At 26.8% G+C, this 19,372-nt stretch overlaps 2 protein-coding genes and 1 long non-coding RNA gene across 4 annotated transcripts in view; 2 read left to right on the top strand and 1 right to left on the bottom strand.

Annotated features, from left to right (window-relative positions):
• Nucleotides 1-155, bottom strand: part of LOC101238993 (putative leucine-rich repeat-containing protein DDB_G0290503) — a 1,231-nt gene extending 1,076 nt beyond the window's left edge. Inside the window, exon 1 of the mRNA XM_065809211.1 lies at nucleotides 1-155. This exon is cut by the window's left edge and continues 116 nt beyond it. Coding sequence (XP_065665283.1) covers nucleotides 1-40 — 40 coding nt within the window. The 5' untranslated portion in view covers nucleotides 41-155.
• The window catches only part of LOC100213132 (serine/threonine-protein kinase Nek10), a 94,444-nt gene extending 90,064 nt beyond the window's left edge, over nucleotides 1-4,380 (top strand). For both annotated transcript variants that reach the window (XM_065809213.1, XM_065809212.1), the window contains exon 39: nucleotides 3,773-4,380. Coding sequence is in view for 1 of the 2 variants with exons in the window: in XM_065809212.1 (XP_065665284.1) it covers nucleotides 3,773-3,806 (34 nt within the window). In the remaining variant the exon portion in view is untranslated. The remainder of the gene's footprint in view (nucleotides 1-3,772) is intronic.
• Nucleotides 4,381-11,985: 7,605 nt separating this feature from the next.
• LOC136087314 (uncharacterized) lies at nucleotides 11,986-13,162 on the top strand. Its single transcript, XR_010641711.1, has 3 exons — nucleotides 11,986-12,087; nucleotides 12,298-12,743; nucleotides 12,825-13,162. It is a non-coding gene; the product is annotated as an uncharacterized LOC136087314 (long non-coding RNA).
• The last annotated feature ends 6,210 nt before the right edge of the window (nucleotides 13,163-19,372 follow it).

The raw sequence follows: 19,372 nt of genomic DNA, 5'->3' as shown, positions 1-19,372 counted from the left end.
CTTCATTAGTATTTTCTACAACTTCTTGATTTTCTGACATTTTATAATTTTATTTACGCTTATTCATTAACTTATAAATTTTAACTTAAATATAATTTTTTTTAATCATCAGTTTATTAACTTATTAATGTTTAGAAGATTTGTTATTTATAATTTTTATTAACTTATTAATGTTTAGAAGATTTGTTATTTATAATTTATGATTTTTTTTTGGTTATAATTAAAAGTTTATTACAAACTAAAATATAAAAGAAATTTTTTTTAAATTAAGTTTTAATAAAAAATATGACACTAAAAGTTTTTTTTATTGTGAAGATTGCTTATTCATCTGAATAATTTAATTTGGAAATCATTCGATTAAAGAATTCGATTAAAGAATTTCATTGTTTTCACGAATTTCTATTGGCAGAATAATTTCTATTACAGAATTTCCATTAGAAGAATAACTAGTCGAAAGGTTATTTAAACCCGTTCAATGTTTAAAAAACCTTTTGCTTTCTCATTTGTTTTTTCATTTGCTTTCTCATTTGCTTTCTCATTTGCTTTCTCATTTATCTTTCTCATTCAACCCTCGATAAAATTGACATGCAAGACACTAATTTGCAATTAAAAACGCGTTTGTAAACTTACTTGCATAAGCATACGAAAATGGTTTCCAAGGTGATTGACATAAATTATTTGTGATGGAAATAAATAATAATGGATATAAAAAAATTTCTATAAAAAGATGGAATCTTTTTGGTTAGCTAAACATTTTTATTCGTTCGGTAGCATCTAAATTATTAATTAGCAACGTTTTTTTTTTAAACGAATAATCCCTGAATTGCAAAAAGCCACCCCCGTCGTATACGCTCATACTATTTTTAAATATAAAATATAAATATATATTCAATATCTCCAAACTTTGTTAGTTAATCTATTTTTTTATAAATTCAATTTATAAAAATAAATTCACGATAAAAATCAAATAAAATTTTAACTGTATTTTATTGGTTTGCATCATTAAGTGACATTTTATGCATTGTGATAATATAAGTTAAAATATATTTTTTAAATTCGTAAACAGTTTTTAATATGTTCAAATTATAGCCTAAAAAGAACTTTAAGACAAACAATCTACTGTTTCCACAAGTTTGCAATGTTTTAAACAAGTTAACAATTATAAAAAATGTATAAAATAACGTTCTACAATTTTATATTGAATGCAATTTTATGGTGGTTCGTGAATATTATTAATAATATTGTTGCATTATGAATGAATTTGTATAAATGAATCTAAATTTCAAAACTTTAAAACAATATTTAATTTTTTTTTAATGTTTTACTTTTAAAAAATATATTTTTCAAAAGAATCATCAAATTTAAAATCATACTTACACTTCAGTGGGCTTGACGTTGTTTCGCCTCTGATATACTTTAGTGGCGTTCGCCTCTGTTACACTGTAGTGGCGTTTGTCTCTGTTACACTGCAGTGACCTACGCCTCTGTTATACTTGCGTTATTTCTTTATGTTCTTTAAAGTTTAAGTTTTATTATTAACTTAAACTAAGTTTGTTTTTAAAAAGTTTTAAATGTTTTTTTTTTATCCGGGCTTGTCGACAATCTTACTCGGGCTTCTCGGCGATCTAATCCGACAAACTTAGTTTCATGTCTGTAATCTAATCTTGATGACAATCTTAGTTTCATCGTTAAATTTACAGCATCATAATTAAAAAATGTTAATTATGATGCTGTAAATGTCAAAGAAATATGATCAAATAATTTTGATTGATCATATTTAATAACCAAATAAATAGATTCTTAAAAATAGAGTTTTAAACAGCTATATCTTATATCTCTATATATTATTGCTGAACTTGATAGTTTTAGTAGTAGCCGAGCGTGTTTGACACGGAACCTTTGGCAGCCATTACAAAGAGGTATTGGCGAGAGTCTCAGTACTTTTTGTTTTAAGAAAACGTGAACGAAGTGTTTGCAAATATCTAACTTATGTAAACTTTCAATTACGTAATTTTAAAACATACTAAAACATAGGGTAGATTAGGTAGATTATATGAGCACCTTAAGTGAAAATAGGAATATTTTATAAATAATTATGCTGGATCCAATATTTTTGAGAATAATCAATTTTTAGGGATCCCTATTCATGATTCACTTAGATATTTGTTGCTAACTTATTTTTAAGTGCTAATAATGAATAAAGTTTCTATATCAATAAGTTTTACTTTTTTGTATATTATATATCTTTAATACATCTATTGACAAAAAATAACGCAAAGTTAAATAAACATCTTTGGTTTTGGTTCGAGTCATGATTATAGTTTTAAAAACTAACAAACAACTAAATCATCAGTTATTGTTAAGTTAACGGTTCGCAAAAAACGTCTGAATTGAATTGCAATAAAATGCTAACACAAATGGTATTAAAATTGTTAATAAATATAGCTTTGTATAATATAAAAATAAACATTAATTTTATAATTGTATACACAAAGGCTTGCGAATCTATTTATAAAAATCTTTTTAGAGTTAATTTGAAATTCTGTAGTTCTCTATTATCGGCTATTTGTTTTGAAGTTATTTACTTTTAGTTAATTTATAGTTTTGAACGCTGTATATAATATATTGTCAATGACGCTGTTGTATTAATAGTTTTGTTAATTGCATTTCTTTAAAGAAAAATAAATTATCGCTATAGTGTAAAAATGTTATTAAACGATTAGATGACAGTTTTTTACTATAATAATATACAAAATATGTAATATTATTTTTTACTATAATAATATACAAAATATATAATATTATTTTGTTTATAACTGTTTAATATAACAGTGAATAAAAATAAAGATAACAGTGAATAAACATTAAGATTTCAGAAATGGCTGGTTTCGGGTACCCGAGAATAGCGCCGGAAATTCGGGTAGCCGACACACCTAAAGGGCGGATTCAGGAATTTTTTGTATTCGATATAAGTAACTTTCAGGTAAGTTCTTAACTCTAAACTTTTGTATGTTCATAATAATATCATATAAAAATGTTTTGCCAAAAATTGTGCTGGTTAGAGCATAAAAACAAAAATGAATTAAAAATTAGAAATTCGCCGCCTAAATGTGGGTGAATTATACTTATATCTGATCACAGCTACATATTGTAGCTATATCAAATATGCTTTGATAAAAATCGCACTGATTGGAGTCTGGGAACAACAAAACCCTAAAACTTGTTCGTCTTCCCACTCCGAATGCGAGGGCAATAATTTACTGAATTATATATTTTTGTTAAATTAAATTTATATTCATTAATAGATAGCGAAATTCATCTAAAAATGTTTTGTAGTTATTTTGTAGGGTTTGGAATTTTTACATGGCCTCCACTTTTAAACACCAAAATATTATTAGTTGGAATTTGAAATTTATTGATGAATATAAATTCAGATATTAAAACACATTTTGTTAACTTTGTCAACAACTTTATTGCGCCTGGAGTTTGATAGAGTCAGAAAATACTTTACCAAGTTATTTAATATCCGGTGTCAAATGGTTCCTATTTTAATAGGAATTAATAGAAACTCGAGTATCCTGCTTCGGCACTCGAAATAGAACAATTATTTCTCGAGTATCCTGCTTCGGCACTCGAAATAGAACGATTATGTCTCGAGCATCCTGCTGAGACACACGATATATCGAGTTTTTTGTTGCCGCACTCGAGTTAAATCAAATGTTGGCTTTTAATGTATAGTCTCTTTTTTAATAATTTTTTATTTTTGTTTTAGAGCAAAACCATTGGGTCCCATATCATCTTATTAACTAAATATAACGTGAAACGATAACATGAAAAATTTAACGTGAAATAATAAGATGAAGAATTAAACGTGAAACGTTGAAACGATACCGGTAAACATTAAAACAATAAGATGAAGAATACAACGTGAAACGATAGAAATGAAGACTACATGAAAAACTAAATAATGCACAAGAACAGCAAGAACTTCAATAAACCTTTCTTTTAATATTTGAATTCAATAATTTTTAAATCTAAGTTCCTTCATCTGCTTTGCATTTCTTTCATCTGCTTTGCATTTCTTTCATCTGCTTTGCATAATTTTGTTGCTGTTTTTTTGATACTGATGAAACTAAAAAAATTAAACATTTAACCAATAAAAAATCTGTAGTTTGATTTTTATACATTTTGAAATACTCTAATGAACAGTTTTTACTTGTAAAAAGGTTTGTAAAAAAAATCATAGTACTTATTAAAATAAGAATATTTATAGTGGTATTATTACAAATAATATACAAATTTGTAAGTTTATATTAATATATTTTTGACGTTTCGCTGTCATTTTTTATTGTTAATAAACTACTTGTGAAGTATTATAAATCTTATTTTTTTTTTAATTCAAATTTAAATACGAAGGTTTTGAAAGAAATTAGTCACCTTGTTTGTGACAATTTACAACTTGTCAACTTAATAAAAAAAGTTTTTCATATATTTAGAACTTTGTTTATTTATAACATGGTTCTAAATATACAAACAATTTTTTTAGTTGTAAAATTAAGGAATTTGTAATATTGAATACGACATCAAACTTTGTTTTACGAAAAGCAAGTATTATAAAAAATGAAGGTTTAGAGAATTTTTTTTTTAATTTTCAGTGTTTTGATAGTTGTAATCTTAGAACCGCGATTGCTTTATAAGTTTTTCAAACATTTTTAAGAGTGTGATCAAGTTGCTGACAATAGAGTTCTTTTGTTGTTTTTTTTAACTGATAATATAACCTTAGCACTTGCGTCTAGATTTGCCGAATGACTTGTCTAAAAGGGTCAAATTTGGCGACTAAATGAACGAAAAATTCATTGATCCCCACCAATGAATTTTTTGTTTGCTAATTAAGGCCAGGGCAAAGGAAGGAGGGGTCACTACCCCTTCCTTTGCGCTGGCCTTAACTAGCACCCGTATTCACGTATCCCCGTTGAACTCTGGGAATTAAATAAATTTTAATTTGTTGGTTTACGGGGAGATTGAATAAAGTGAAGTTTTACGTAAGATTGGAATTGTAAAACGAGTTCAATATATTTATAATATACAATAAGATACAAGATATTTGAAACACAAAGAAAAGTTGTTGAGAAGTAGTTGAATAGAGTGCTCGAGACCGTTGATGTATGATAGCTGACTGCAAGAGACCAAAATGCTTGTAATCACAATATTTATATTAACTATTCCCAAGTGAACCTTAACAGTTTATCCAATCGGAACATGCTACTTTTAAGAATACAGTTTGATTGGCGCAACACTAACGAAGATTGTTAAAGGTAAGACTAACCATGCATCTGCTGCATCTTTTCTAAATTAATGAAAATAATATCCTAACAAAACAAGCTTGTTGGGTTTTTTTTAGTGATAACATTTCAAAATAAATTGTATACTACAAATTTTATAGGTAAAAAATAAGTTACATTAGCTAAAAAAAACAACTTTTTTTTTGGTGATTTTTAGTTGAATTATGAAAACAATAATGAATGTTAATTTTAAATTTTCTTTTTGTCAATTTGTAATAAATGCTGTAGTGCGATGAAAATACACTGCATTTTGTATTGTTTTTAATGTACTTACTGCCGCAACCGTAAACATTTTATATTATTTATAACTTAGTCAGGTAAGACTAACCCTGCTTAAACAAAACAAACTCGCATTGCATATGCATATAAATTTTAAATCAGGAGCGCCCGTTTTTAGCAAACCTTAACAAACAAATTTTATTTATTTTGATATCAATAATAGAAAAGGTGTTTAAAAAATAATTTATTAAGTATTAGCACTAACTATATTTATTTGAGGTTATACAAATATATAGTTGGTTATATACTTGTAATTAAATAAATAGTTTTTACTTACTATGTGAAGTAAAATTTTTGTTGTTTTTACGTTGAGAATGTATCACCTTAAGGTTTTGTCTAAACTAATTGCTTAATTACTTTAACCGAGTGAAAATTTTTTATTTTTTATTACTATTATAATAACAACAAAGAAGTAATTTAATAGGAGCGTGACAGAATCAGGGAGTCGAGGAATCAGTGACCTGTGTTTTTATGTATTAGGTACATGTACATGACAAGGTCGTAGACAACTTTTTTGATGTTTGAGCTAAGCAACTTTGAAACATGAAGAAAAATTTATTTTTAAGTATGTTCATATATATGAGGAATGAGGATACTATGTAAAAAATTGCGGTGATTGGAGACTGGGAACAACAAAAACTCCACAACTTTACCCTTCCCCCCTGCCCCAAATAGGAGGGCAACGAGTCAAGTTTGTTTGTTTGTTTTTTTCAATCTTAAACTCAATTTTTATTCATCGACAAATTTCAATTTTGATTCGATAATCTCTTGCTATTCAGCTTTTATGATCATATAAAGTTTACACCCCCCTCAAATTGAGGGGCTGTAAACTTAATATGGTCATAATAGCCAATCAACAAGAGATTATTGAATCAAATTTGAAATTTGTTGATGAATATAAATTAAGTTTAAGATTGAAAAAAAAAAAAACTAATTTAAATTGTTGCCCCCTATTTGGGGCTGGGAGGGTTAACGCTTTGAGGTTTATGTTGTTCCCAGTCTCCAATCACCGCACTTTTTTGCATAGCATCCTCATTCCTCATATATATGAATATACTTAAGTATAGAGTTTTCTTCATGTTTCAAAAATGCTTAGCTCAAACATCAAAAAAAGCTGTCTATAGCCTTGCATGAAAAATTGAAAGAAAAACAAAATTTATAAAATTCACTTTGCAACTAAATCATTGTTCATTGTAAAAGATTTTAAAATCTTATCAGCTTCTATTGCTCAAGCTTATAAAGTCAAAAAAAACGAGTTGTTTTTGAATCAAAGGGAATTTTTTTTATCATCTCTATTTAATTTTTTTGGTTACACCAAACCCTACAGGCATTTCTTTTTAAAAGTTACGTTCTAAATGTCTTTTAAACGTTTTTTAAACGTCTTTTAAATTCTTTATGGAAGAAAGTTTAGAAAACGGCTAAAAGACGTTTAAAATACATTTAGAACGTAACTTTTACAAACAAATGTCCGCTTGGAAGTATTATTTACTTAAGTGTGCGTCCTTTGGCAAGTGTGCTTCTATTCTTGACTGAAAGCAAAAAATATTTTTAGTCGCAAACTCTATCTAAAAACGTCAACATAATTTACAAAAACGCTGCCGGTTCAGAGAACTTTTAACCAAGAGGTAAAAACCAGAAGCTCCAGGGAACTTCTTATAATTAAGACTTTTTTTATAAGTATAAAGACCTTAAATTTATTTCTAACTGATTTATAAATTTTTCAACGAAACAGGTCTTGTTCCACTCTGAAACAAAAAATTATTTTAATGACGTCATAAGAAATTAAATTAAAAAATAATTTTAAATTAATTTCTAATGACATCGTAAAGGCGGATTTCCACGAGACAAAATTATTAGCGCGAAGCGCATTTTTTTGTCGATAAGCATGCGCAATTAAAACATTTTGGCGATAAGCATGCGCAGATAAAACATTCTGTCAAAATTAAAAGAAATGTTTTATCTGCGCATGCTTATCGACGAAAAAATTCGCTTCGCGCGAATATTTTCGTCTCGTGGAATCCCCCTTTAAGCTAATTAGTTTTTGTGTTGTTGTTAACGTTTTGTGTTTTTTTTACACATAGAAGAAATTTAGCACCAGAAGTTCATCAATTATACTTTTTTAAACACTTAAAATTATTCCAATTAAAATACACTTTAAAAAATTATCATTTTCTGTCTTTAAAGAAAAAAGTGGGGCGGTTTTATGAATAGAATGTCGCATGGGGGAGGGGGATTCTTAAAAAGTTTAATTTATTAAACAAATCCTTTTGTCAAACAAAGTTTAATCAGATTTGTACGATTGAACTTTATCTATAAAAACTTTATCTATTATTATTATAAAAACTATGAAAACAAAATGATTTGCTTTGTTAAACTTGATTTTTATTTTTAAATCTAATTTAAAAATTTTACTTAAGTTTTAAAAACGAGAAACAAGTTTTTTAATAAAAAAAAAACAATAAAATTCAACTGATAATATTTTGATACTTCTTAAATGTAAATCTGTTTTCTTTGTTAAACTTGATTCTATATTTTAAAGCAATTTTTAGATTCATTGTGTTAGATCAATTGTAAACTGAATTTATCAGCGAAACAAAATAATGAAACTAAAAATAAAACAAAATTTTAAAAATAACGATAAAATGTTAACATTATATCTTTGATGTAGTTGTTTATTTGTTTGTTTGTTTTTTTTTTTTTTTTTTTTTTGTAGTCTTTTTTTTGTAAAAATTTGACTTTTTATTAAAGATCTGATTATTTAGTTGTTAACCGTTAAAAATATATTTATGAATATTTGTTTGTTATTGTGTTTCAGCAAATATTACAATTAAAATTGTAATAGAACTATTTTAGTCCATGCTTTAAACTAAAATATTGTAATAACAAGAAATATTTGTGTAAATAGTTCTAATAAAAATAAAAAAAGAACAATTTTGCGTTTTTTAATTTGTTTTTTTGATGATACACATGGGAGATACCACAATCACAATATCACTATGATCATAATCATGAGATGATGACTTTTATATTCCAAATTTATAAAATTGTAGCTATTAAAGCTATAGACTAGTTAAAAATAAACCACGTGACGTGTGCGTTGGACACCATACTTATATGCTTATCTTGTCCAGGAGTTAAACTGGAAAAAACAGGTGAAACTGTATTAGAAGAATAAGATTTATGGACTTTGTCAGCAAGATGTAGAGGAAAACTGTGAACTTAAATAATTAGTGTGAGGTAAAGTTCTGCTCTAAAATACATTTTTGCAGCTTTAAGACATTTTGTGGTCTCTGGTGATGACTAATCATCGTTATTAATGTTCGCATTTAATTTTTATTCTAAATGTTTATATTGAATGTTTACATTTAAAATAAATGTTTCTAAGTAAGAGTCTGGGTCTAGTGAACGAATGTAACTACATAAACCAAAAATTTGTTTTATTTTAAAAATAAAACATGTGTGCTTATACTTTATATAATAACTTTAAGCTTAAATAAATTTTATATTTGTATACATACATCTTAAATGATCTTAAATTTTGAAATTTAAACTTTTACTTTTAACAAATCTTAACTAACAAGTTAATTATAGAGCAACAAAATCTGTATTTAGAAGTAGATACAATGTTATTAACAACTTCATACAATTTAGTCATGAAGCAATTTCACCCTTTAAGATGACAATTTAACACACACACACACCACCTTTGAGTATAAAATTCATAAAAATGTTCTTTTTTTCTTCATTTTTTTTTTTAATTTGAAATAAGTCTCCTATAAACTATATATTATTGTTTTAAAATTTTCGTTTTAATTTTCAGAATGGTGGAAAATTACAAAAGTAAAAATGAAAACTACAACACAAGTCAAGCAGTGAAGCGATGCATTCCCCAATTTAATGCTGTCTCAACCCTAACCTTAACTACTTTAAAAGAAAACATCTTATTTTGTACAAACTTATAAGTTATTTATCTTCGTGTAAAAATTTGTAGTAAAAATGCATTTAAAATTTTTCAGAAAAGAATTGCATTGCTTCAACTTTTATAGTCTTTCAAAAATTTCTGTATTTTCTTTTGTCAAAACTTGATTTTTAAATTAAATATTTGTCTGAATTTTGTAAAATAAAAAGTGTTCAGTTTATTGTTTTTACTTTTATATAGTTATTTTAGGCATTTTTAAAAAGTAGGAGGTGTAGTTACCCCGGTTTGTCCTATTTACATTTTACAAAAAAGTTTTTTTTAAGTCCTTGTCATTTGTTTGGCTCATTATATTTATATTGTGTGAGTGAGGGAGGGGGAGGGAGGGATAATTTTACTTGTCTTTGTTAGAAAATTAAGGAGTTAAATACGTCGTTGATCAATGAAAATACAAAACGTTATGTTGCTTACAAAAAGTAGTACAACATGTTGTTGACAGATGAAAAGACAAGACGTTATGTTACAAAAAGTTAAAATGCCGTTGATCAAAATTTGTCAAGAAGACATAGTAGCTATTTAAAAAAAAAAGCTTCGATTTCCTTTTTTTTGTTAAAGATTAAATCTATAGTCTGCAAATTCGTATTTCTAGATTTATTTTTATTTTTTACAAATTGTTAAAAAATAAAATTTAGAGAAATCATAACGAATTTTAAAAAGTGATTGTTTATTTGTTATGTTGACCTTATAGATTTACATATTAAACTAACATTAAATAAACTAAATTATGAAAAACTCTATATTGTAAAATACTTTCTAAAAGTCATCAAATTAATGAGATTTGCAGCAATGTAGTAACTACTGTAATTACTAGTAATTAGTAATTACTGTCTTTACGGTAGTAAACAAATTCATCTGCAAAATATATAAATCTTCAATTATAACAATAACGGTCAGATACAATTGTCAATAAGGTTGGGGTCAAATACAAATACGTTAATTCTAGATTTCCAAATACAAACTAAAATAAAAATATATGCAATCGGCATTTTTCAAATACAAATAAAAATATTTGTACATTAGGTTAAAAACATATATAAAGAATTTTTCAAGACAAGACTGATAAAATAATCTGCTAAAGAGAGAAATGAAAACAAGTCTTCTAACAAATGTGTCATGAAAAAAATTATAATTTATTTTAGTTTTAAAAATGAAAAAAAAAAACTAGGTATTTCCCATAAAAACACCGATTAACCTAGTTTATGGAATCGCAAACACATTTCAATCTAATACAAACACAAGTATTAAAAAAAAAGTTTTAATCAAACACAATACGAATACAATTACACCAAAATAGCCAATTTATACCAAATGCAAAAATAAATACGTATTTGACCCCAACCCTGCTTCCCAACCATGGGATGCCTAAAACTACGAGCATCATTAAAAAAGTGAAAAAAAGTATAAAACTTAGAGAAAAGTCTTTCTACTTGAAAGGCAAACAAATCAATAATTTTAACCTAATGCATCTAATAGTCCAAATCACATTTCAGAAATCCAGATAATGTCGTTTTAAATGTCATTTTTGAGCGTCAATAAATAATGGCATTGCATCGAAATTCGATCACCGAGTATTATATTTACATATATCTCTTAAAAATTAATTGCAAATATTTTAAGAAATGGTCTTTAAAAATGTTTATGACACAATGGAGTTCTTTTCTACAACTTTAGGGTTTTCCACAAATGCTGTATCAAGTTACCCATATAGAAAATAATGTACATATACATATAGAAAACAATTGCTTTATTTTAACCCAGTGGGCACAGGACGTAAAAAAGACGTCTTATGAACGTCTTTTAAACGTTGTGGACGTCTTTTGAACGTTCAAAAGACGTCTATTTTTAGTCCCGTGTCCAATGGGAAGTATCATCTTGTTTTTTTAATAGTACTGTTTAATGAAGTAAAGAGTCTATAGATTGTAGTTTACAAAATAATGTTACTTACCGACACATTAAAGAACATACTTTAAAACTCAGCAACTTTAAAAACTAATAAACTGCATTGTCAGCAAAAAAAATATATATATATACTACAAGAGTAAGAAGTTTTTTTGTTAAGCAAAAGATATATATATATATATATATATATATATATATATATATATATATATATATATATATATATACATATATATATATATATATATATATATATATATATATATATATATTTATATATATATATATATATATATATATATATATATATATATATATATATATATATATATATATATATATATATATATATATATATATATATACAGTGGTCGGCAGGGTCATCACATTAGGACCACACGTTTTTTTACAATTTGTTTCAAATATGTTGCTTAAACTTGCATATGAGAAAATAAATATGATAATTTTTTTTGTTACATGTCAAGTTATTTCTATTCTTAGTAATATTTAATAAAAATTTTATCAATTGGCAACTCTGGCTGTCAGCAATCACCTGTCATAATCAAATTGGTGCATATTGGATAATTTAAGGTTATTTTTAGTTGTTAGTTTGATTGAAGTTTAAATATGATTTATTTTAATTTCAAGCATCTGTGATTTATTTAATTAATTTTTTTTTTTTAACTTAATAATAATCAGTAAGTCATTAATTTTAAATAAAGGATTTTATGTTTTTTTTTCCTGTTTATGTAAAGACACCAAACAGTAGTCTTTTTTAAAGTTAATAATTTAAATTTTCAGCTATGGGTAAAAAATGTGATATGACACCAACAAAAGTTAGTCAAAATAGATGTCTTTTACAGAATACAAAATATTCTCAGCGAATAGTTGCACAAATTGTAAAGGTTTCTCACCAAACCGTAATGCGAGTGAGAAAAAAAATTGATACAGGGATAGAGTTTGGCCCAAGGAGACCTCCTTCTAAACGAAAGACAACACCAAGAGCGGATCGTATTATCCGGAATATATGCCTGGAAAACAGGAAAAAGCCACAAAATGTATTGACTAAGCTTATCCATGAAGCTGGTATTGCTGTGTCAGACCGGACCATTCGCAGAAGGCTGAAGGAAGAGGGATTGATGTGTCATCGCCCAGCCAAGAAACCAAAACTGACTTCACTCATGAAAAAAAAGAGACTGGAGTGGGCTCGAAACTATCATCACTGGTCTGTTGAGGATTGGGAAAAAGTATTTTTATTCGCATTCATATTCGTAAAATATTTTAAATATATTCATAAATATTATAATTTAAAATAAGCATTATTTTAGATTTGCTTCTCTGATGCTGATATTTTCAAGTAATGATGGACAAAACAGCTTTTTTTCGTCGTAGAACAAACGAAAAGTTTCATCCTGACTGCATTGTGGAAACAGTCAAGCATCCAGCTTCAGTAATGATCTGGTCTGTCATTTGTGGGCAAGGAGCAGGGCCTCTCTACAAAGTAGTTGGCACAATGAGGCAGGACCAGTATAAAGAAGTTCTGGAAAACCAGTTGCTTCTTCAAATGGCAGATTGGTCTAAAAATGTAAAAAAATTCAAAAGAAGTCCAAAAATTTCAAAAATCTTATATTTATGCAAGATGGTGCAACTTGCCACACAGCAAAAAGTGTTATGGCTTTTTTAAAACAGAAAAAAGTAGATGTATTGCCATGGCCAGGCAACTCACCTGATCTTAACCCCATAGAAAACATTTGGGAAATAGTAAAGCGAGATGTTGGAAAAAAAATTCTTTCTAACAAGCAAGATCTTATGGAATATATTATCAGGATCTGGCACAATAACCCAGAGTTGACAGAAACTATAAAAAGTTCAATTGCAAGCATGCCACGACGAATCGAAACAGTTATTGCAAATAAAGGCGGTTTTACAAAATATTAATACTTAATATATATTTTATATAATTTATTGTAATAACCAATAAATATTCAAAATGTTTAATTTTATTTGTTTATTTTTCATCAAGTATAACTTTATAAATAAACGAACAAGCTTTAAATTACACCATTATTTTTCTTTTTGCCAAAAAATTTATTTTTACACAATATTTACAAAAAATTACAGCTGGTCCTAATGTGATGGCCGACCACTGTGTATATATATATATATATATATATATATATATATATATATATATATATATATATATATATATACACCAAAAACTTTTGTCGTGTATATTTTATACACCAAAATTTACTGCACTGGTTAACACCAACTTCAGTTACACCACTTTATATATATATATATATATATTTAATTCTTTTTTAAATTTATTATTATTATTTTTTATTTATTTGCCGTAATAATAATAATAATATTTACAATAAAACTTATAATATTATATGGGAAGGACTTCAGGAAAATTGTGATGACCTTATCACGAAGCCCTTAACAATATAAAACTACTTTCTTTAATAATAAAACTATTTTCTTCAATAATAAAAACATCAATATACCTTATAAAATAAATACCTAAAAATACATACCTTAAATATATATTCACTAAAAATACCATAAATTAGATATTGTACATACTCTATAAGTGAAACTTGCAATAAAAACAAATCTATATGCAGCATAACAATTGAAAATATTTTCTAAAAATTAAAAAATCTAGAATATTATTATCTTTTTTAAATAATATATTTTTTAGACTGTTTGAAAAAGGAATAGGTCAATTCAGATAAAAAAAAACAAAATTAGGCCTTACTATTTCATTTCCAGAGAAAAAGTCCACTCTGAGCATCATGAAGTCCAAGTAGACTTCATGATGCCCAGGGTATATTATAAAAAAAATTTACTGGATGCCCCCCCCCCCCCCTTCTCCTAACCACCATCAAAATGATAAGAAAAAAAAAGCTGTTATTTCTAGTATTCACAAAATTTTTTAAAAATTCTGTTCAATGACAGTTCACGAATCAAACAATTAAACACAACAAAGAAAAAAAACATTTCTGGATTTGGTATCTGGTTTTTCTGACGTTATCCTAAGACTTTACAATTTTTTCTAGCAGCAAAGTTGGAAGCTACAACATCGTAATTAACTTTCTTTGCAAGATCTGTTTCGATTAAAAGGATAAGGCAATTGTTAAGACAATAAAGTTGAGTCGATAAGACGACTCTTAGAGAGTTGTTTTTCTTGACGAGAACTAACTTGATAAAACTTCTTGACGAGAACTAACTTGCTTAAAGATCTCTTGCCTTCAGCCATAGATAGATACTGGCAAAGTAAGAAAGATACAAAGACAGATGCATATCTGGGGAAAATTTTCTTCAAGTCCCTTTGCATAAATACTATTCAGGAGATCTAAGGGCCATTAGTTCATTCGATCATTTGTCAGTAGATGGCGTCGAACAGACAAAAAGTGGCGGAACTTATCAACAAACTCGTCATTACTAAGATCATTTGGATAGAGAAGTACGAGATCTTTAACTTTAGATTCTTGACTGTTTGTTAAGTCCGAATTGTGGTCGGGCGTAGATCAGATGAAGGAAAAAAATCTACATCGCTGTTTCAGAGCTTGAAATCTCTCTGTAATCTGATGGATAAAGGTAACAAGGTAAATAAATTTTTATTTTTTTATTGGATGTTTTCAATTTTTTAATTGTCATTTGATAATGCCCCAAAAGCGTGATGCCCGGGGAAAACGATTATAATAATTTATTATAAATATTTTATTACATATAATATAAAATATATCTTTTAAAAATATTAACTGTGATTTAATTATTTGTTTACTAATAAATGTTTAAGTTTTAAAACATTTAATATGTGTTGTTAACGAATTAATTGCGTAAAATTGTAAAGTTTGTTACTCTTTTCATATTTATGTATTTTTTATATTTGCATTATATATGCATTGTTGACAAATAAATTTTATGCCTAAAATCATGAATAAGTAATTAAAAAAACAAAAAGTAGTTAAAAAATAAACAAAAAAGAATTCTATTCTTTTTCCTTCTTTTTTTTCCTTTCCTTTATATTTATTTTGTTATGTTTTAATTATTTTTTTTTGGTGTGATGCGATAATGCTGCGAGAGAAAACCATTTATTTCCGACGTTTTTTATGACGTCATTAAGTGCGCAATTTAAATTTGAAAATAACTTTTCTGAGACAGATAAAGTTTACCAAAGTTTATCAACGTCATAAAATATCTTTAAAACTATCGTCAAAATAAAATAATCCCGCTACGAGCATCTTTTGACGTCGTATAAACAATGGTAATTAATGTTTTTTTTTAAACTTTTAGGAATGTTTTATGAAAACTTTCATGTTTCATTAACTTTTTATATTACATCATTTTTGTATTATATATTAATATGTAATATATTTATATAATACGTTGTATAAACTATTTTGCAAAACTTATTTTGCAAAAATGTATTTATAAAATAAAAATTAAAACAAATTAATGGAAACAATAACATTGTTTATAAAAGTTTTCATTAATGAAGAACTTGTGTTGATTTTTTAAAATAAACTAAATCTAAAATAATAATAGCCGAGATACTTAGTAACCTTGGTTAAGAACTCTCTGTTTATAAAAACCTGTCGCCAACATCCGCTATGACTGAAAAAGTAAAAAAGTTATGCAGCTGTTTTAAAAAAATGTCAAACTATTATGACATTTGGGATTAAAATCTTATATTAAACTGTTATGGGAAGTTTTATATTTCACACTTGACTCTCGATAGATCTCGAATACTTGATATCGCGAAATTTTTAGTGATAGACACAATATTAATCGGTCGAATCTTGATATTTTTGTTCTCCAGGCCAATTTTCTATTGTTATTTTGACATTTCCTTTTTAAAACTTTTTTGCACTAATGTTTTGATAATATTCAAATTTTTTAAATTTAAATTACCGAAAAGTATCGCTTTAAAATTTTAAACAAGAATGTTGTCAAAAGTCGAGACTGTCGTTAACTCTTTTAAAAAATCTAGTATCTGCACATCAAACCAGCCGATGGAAGAGGCGATGATGATCCTTTTAAAACTATTTTTGAGAGAGTTTAGCCATTTGTTTGTGTAACCGGATTTTTGTGTCGTCCAATAGCTCTCAGCAAAATCTTTCATTGTTATAAATAACCACCTGCCAAAAGCTATAGATGGGCGTTATTGCTCCGTTACGTTAAATTAGAAAATGCTTTATCATAAAACTCCAAATACGGAAATGATGTGCTTGTGACGTGCTCTGGTACTGAAGACGGCAAAGATAGATAGTTTGTATCAACGCCGAATAACAAGTTTTTTTCCTAAAATTGCAGCCTTGTCGTTATTGCTCAAACTCTCGATATCTCGAATTTTTTCCCCGGTCAGACCGTAATTCAAAGATTTTTATAAAAACTGCAAAACTATATACTAAATTATTTTATTTATGGGTAAAATAACTAAAAATGTAAACTTTTAAATATATAGCCTTGAAAACTTTAAAATGCTTATGTTTGAAAACTTTTTTCCTTATCTGTTTCTACAATTATCAAAACAAAATGGATAAAATTCAATATTTGTGAAATATTTTCGTGAAATATCAATGCTGCAGAATTAAATGTTTTATGCGTAAAAAAGCGGGCTAGTTGAGCAATTTTTACAAACTTATGTCTAACAGATCTCATTAATGGTGCCTCAGTTTACATAATTTTTTCAATATTTGAAAGATAATTTAACCTGCTAAGAACTTGTTTTAAAAAAAAAATTATAGTTTTAGATTTTTTTGAGAAGATATTGCCTAAAGTTTGCAGAGCTGCTCAACCTGTCCCAGCGGGGTAGATACAAAACTACGGTGAATCATCAATAAAACTTTCACTAACAGTAAGCGTGTGTATAATTTACAAACTTTTTATTTTATACACTTTAATGCCGTTAGTAAGGAAAGAGGAAAAAATTAAATAGTAAGAAAGTGTCATAAAATATAAAAATATTATTTTATACAACTATCTTGAACTTTCAAGCCCGATTTAAAAACTGCTAATTATAAAAGTATATACAAATAATCATTATTTGAACACAAAGAAACAATTTTGATGAGAAATAATTTTGCTGTACATTATTTAATAATGTACAGCAAAATTATTTCTCGTCAAAATTGTTTCTTTGTGTTCAATTAAAGGTGCTCAACTTACCCCTAACAGACAAGGTGACACATTAGTTAGGTTTTAAAGAAAACAGTAAGACTTAGGAAAAAATCGAAAATTTTAATCGTCTGTCTGATAATTTAGTAAAATATCAACACCTAAGTGATGACACATAAAAAATTTATAAGCATACGAGAGAAAAATAGCAAAAAAAATTTTTTTACTTTTTTAGTCCAAATATAAAAAGTGCACGTGTATCTTACTCAATTGTATTCCAGCAACCTTTTGTTGCACATTGTGTTAATACTCTAATTCCCTAAGTTTCATCCATTTAACGTTTTGGTCATGTGATTCGTAGTATTAACGATATTTTAATTGACCAATTTGCCCTATGCTCAAATAGCCCCACTTTACCCTATTATAATTTAGGAATCAGATATTTTACTTTAGAAATATTGAAATTAAACATTACAATTTAAAAAAGTTTAAACGTTGTTTATCCAATAGGCGGTGCAGCATTATATACAGTAATTACATTATCTGGCAAATTGATCGGGTGGGACCCTTAATAAAAGTTGCCACGTTATTTTATTAGATTAATTAAGAAGTTACCTGATATTATTGTTAATAGTGTGTACATTTTTTTTAAATATCTAATAAATTTTGTTTTTAAAAGGGATTACATAATTATAATGAAATAACAATTTAATCTTTATGTTTATTGATAAAATTCTTTGCTCTAACCATTCTCCTCCGTAAATGTATCGATAACGTCATCAAAGTTAAAAGTTTGCGTCATAGAAATTTAATTTGACAGAGTAGCCAACTTATGTAGCCTGTATTGTCCGATTGAGTTTCTTAAATAAGTTTTTATACATTTTAGTTTCATAAATGGTTTTTCAGTTCTAGATGTCTTTTACCTATATCTAACGATTTTTACAAACTTAAAGGCTGATGGATTATATTTCTGCTACAGTATTTGCTTCCATTTTCCAAACTCACGTTGATACCTTTTTAATTCTTCCGACTAAACTTTCAAAATAATATTCAAAATGATATACTAACATCAATCATCGCTAGTTGCCAGCGCCACAAAAAATGGCTTCACAAAATGACTAGAGTACTGCTGAATAAATTAAACAACAAATGGATCTGTTCTAAAATAGATTGACATCCTTTTCTAATGATTGCGTTAAAATCCTTATAATTTATTTAAATTAGAGTATGGTTATTAGTTGCGTCTAACGTAATTAATTTTAAGTATTTTTATAAAGTTTTTTCAAAAATGCTATGTTGTTCATAAGATTGCGCTCTCTCGCCGGCTCTCTTGAATGTTTGAACAATCATTAGGTAAGTGGGGAGTAAAACATCACTCGTTGAAATCATTTTGATAAACAAGTTTTATAAAGATATGATTTTAGATTTTTAATTTTGTTAATTTTTAAAATTTTTTTCCATTTTACATATTGAAATACAAAATTTTATACAGTGTTTAAAAAAAATACGTTTTAAAAAAGTACGTTTCATATAATATTAACAAGGCTTATTTAATAACAAGGCTCGTAGCATTTTGCCTAGCATTTAGCACCTGCCACCCTATAGTTACGCCGCTGATTATATGATTATATGTACTTAACTAATGTTCATTTAAACATTTAAAGCAAACCAACTGAGTAAATAAAAAATATTGTTTTCCTAAATTGTATTTTTAATTACAATAAAAAAGATATTTAATTAT

The sequence above is a fragment of the Hydra vulgaris genome, chromosome 11 (assembly GCF_038396675.1).
Source record: "Hydra vulgaris chromosome 11, alternate assembly HydraT2T_AEP".
Lineage (NCBI taxonomy): Eukaryota > Metazoa > Cnidaria > Hydrozoa > Anthoathecata > Hydridae > Hydra > Hydra vulgaris.
The sequence above is the reverse complement of the archived record's forward strand: the minus strand, read 5'-3'. Positions and strand labels throughout refer to the sequence as shown.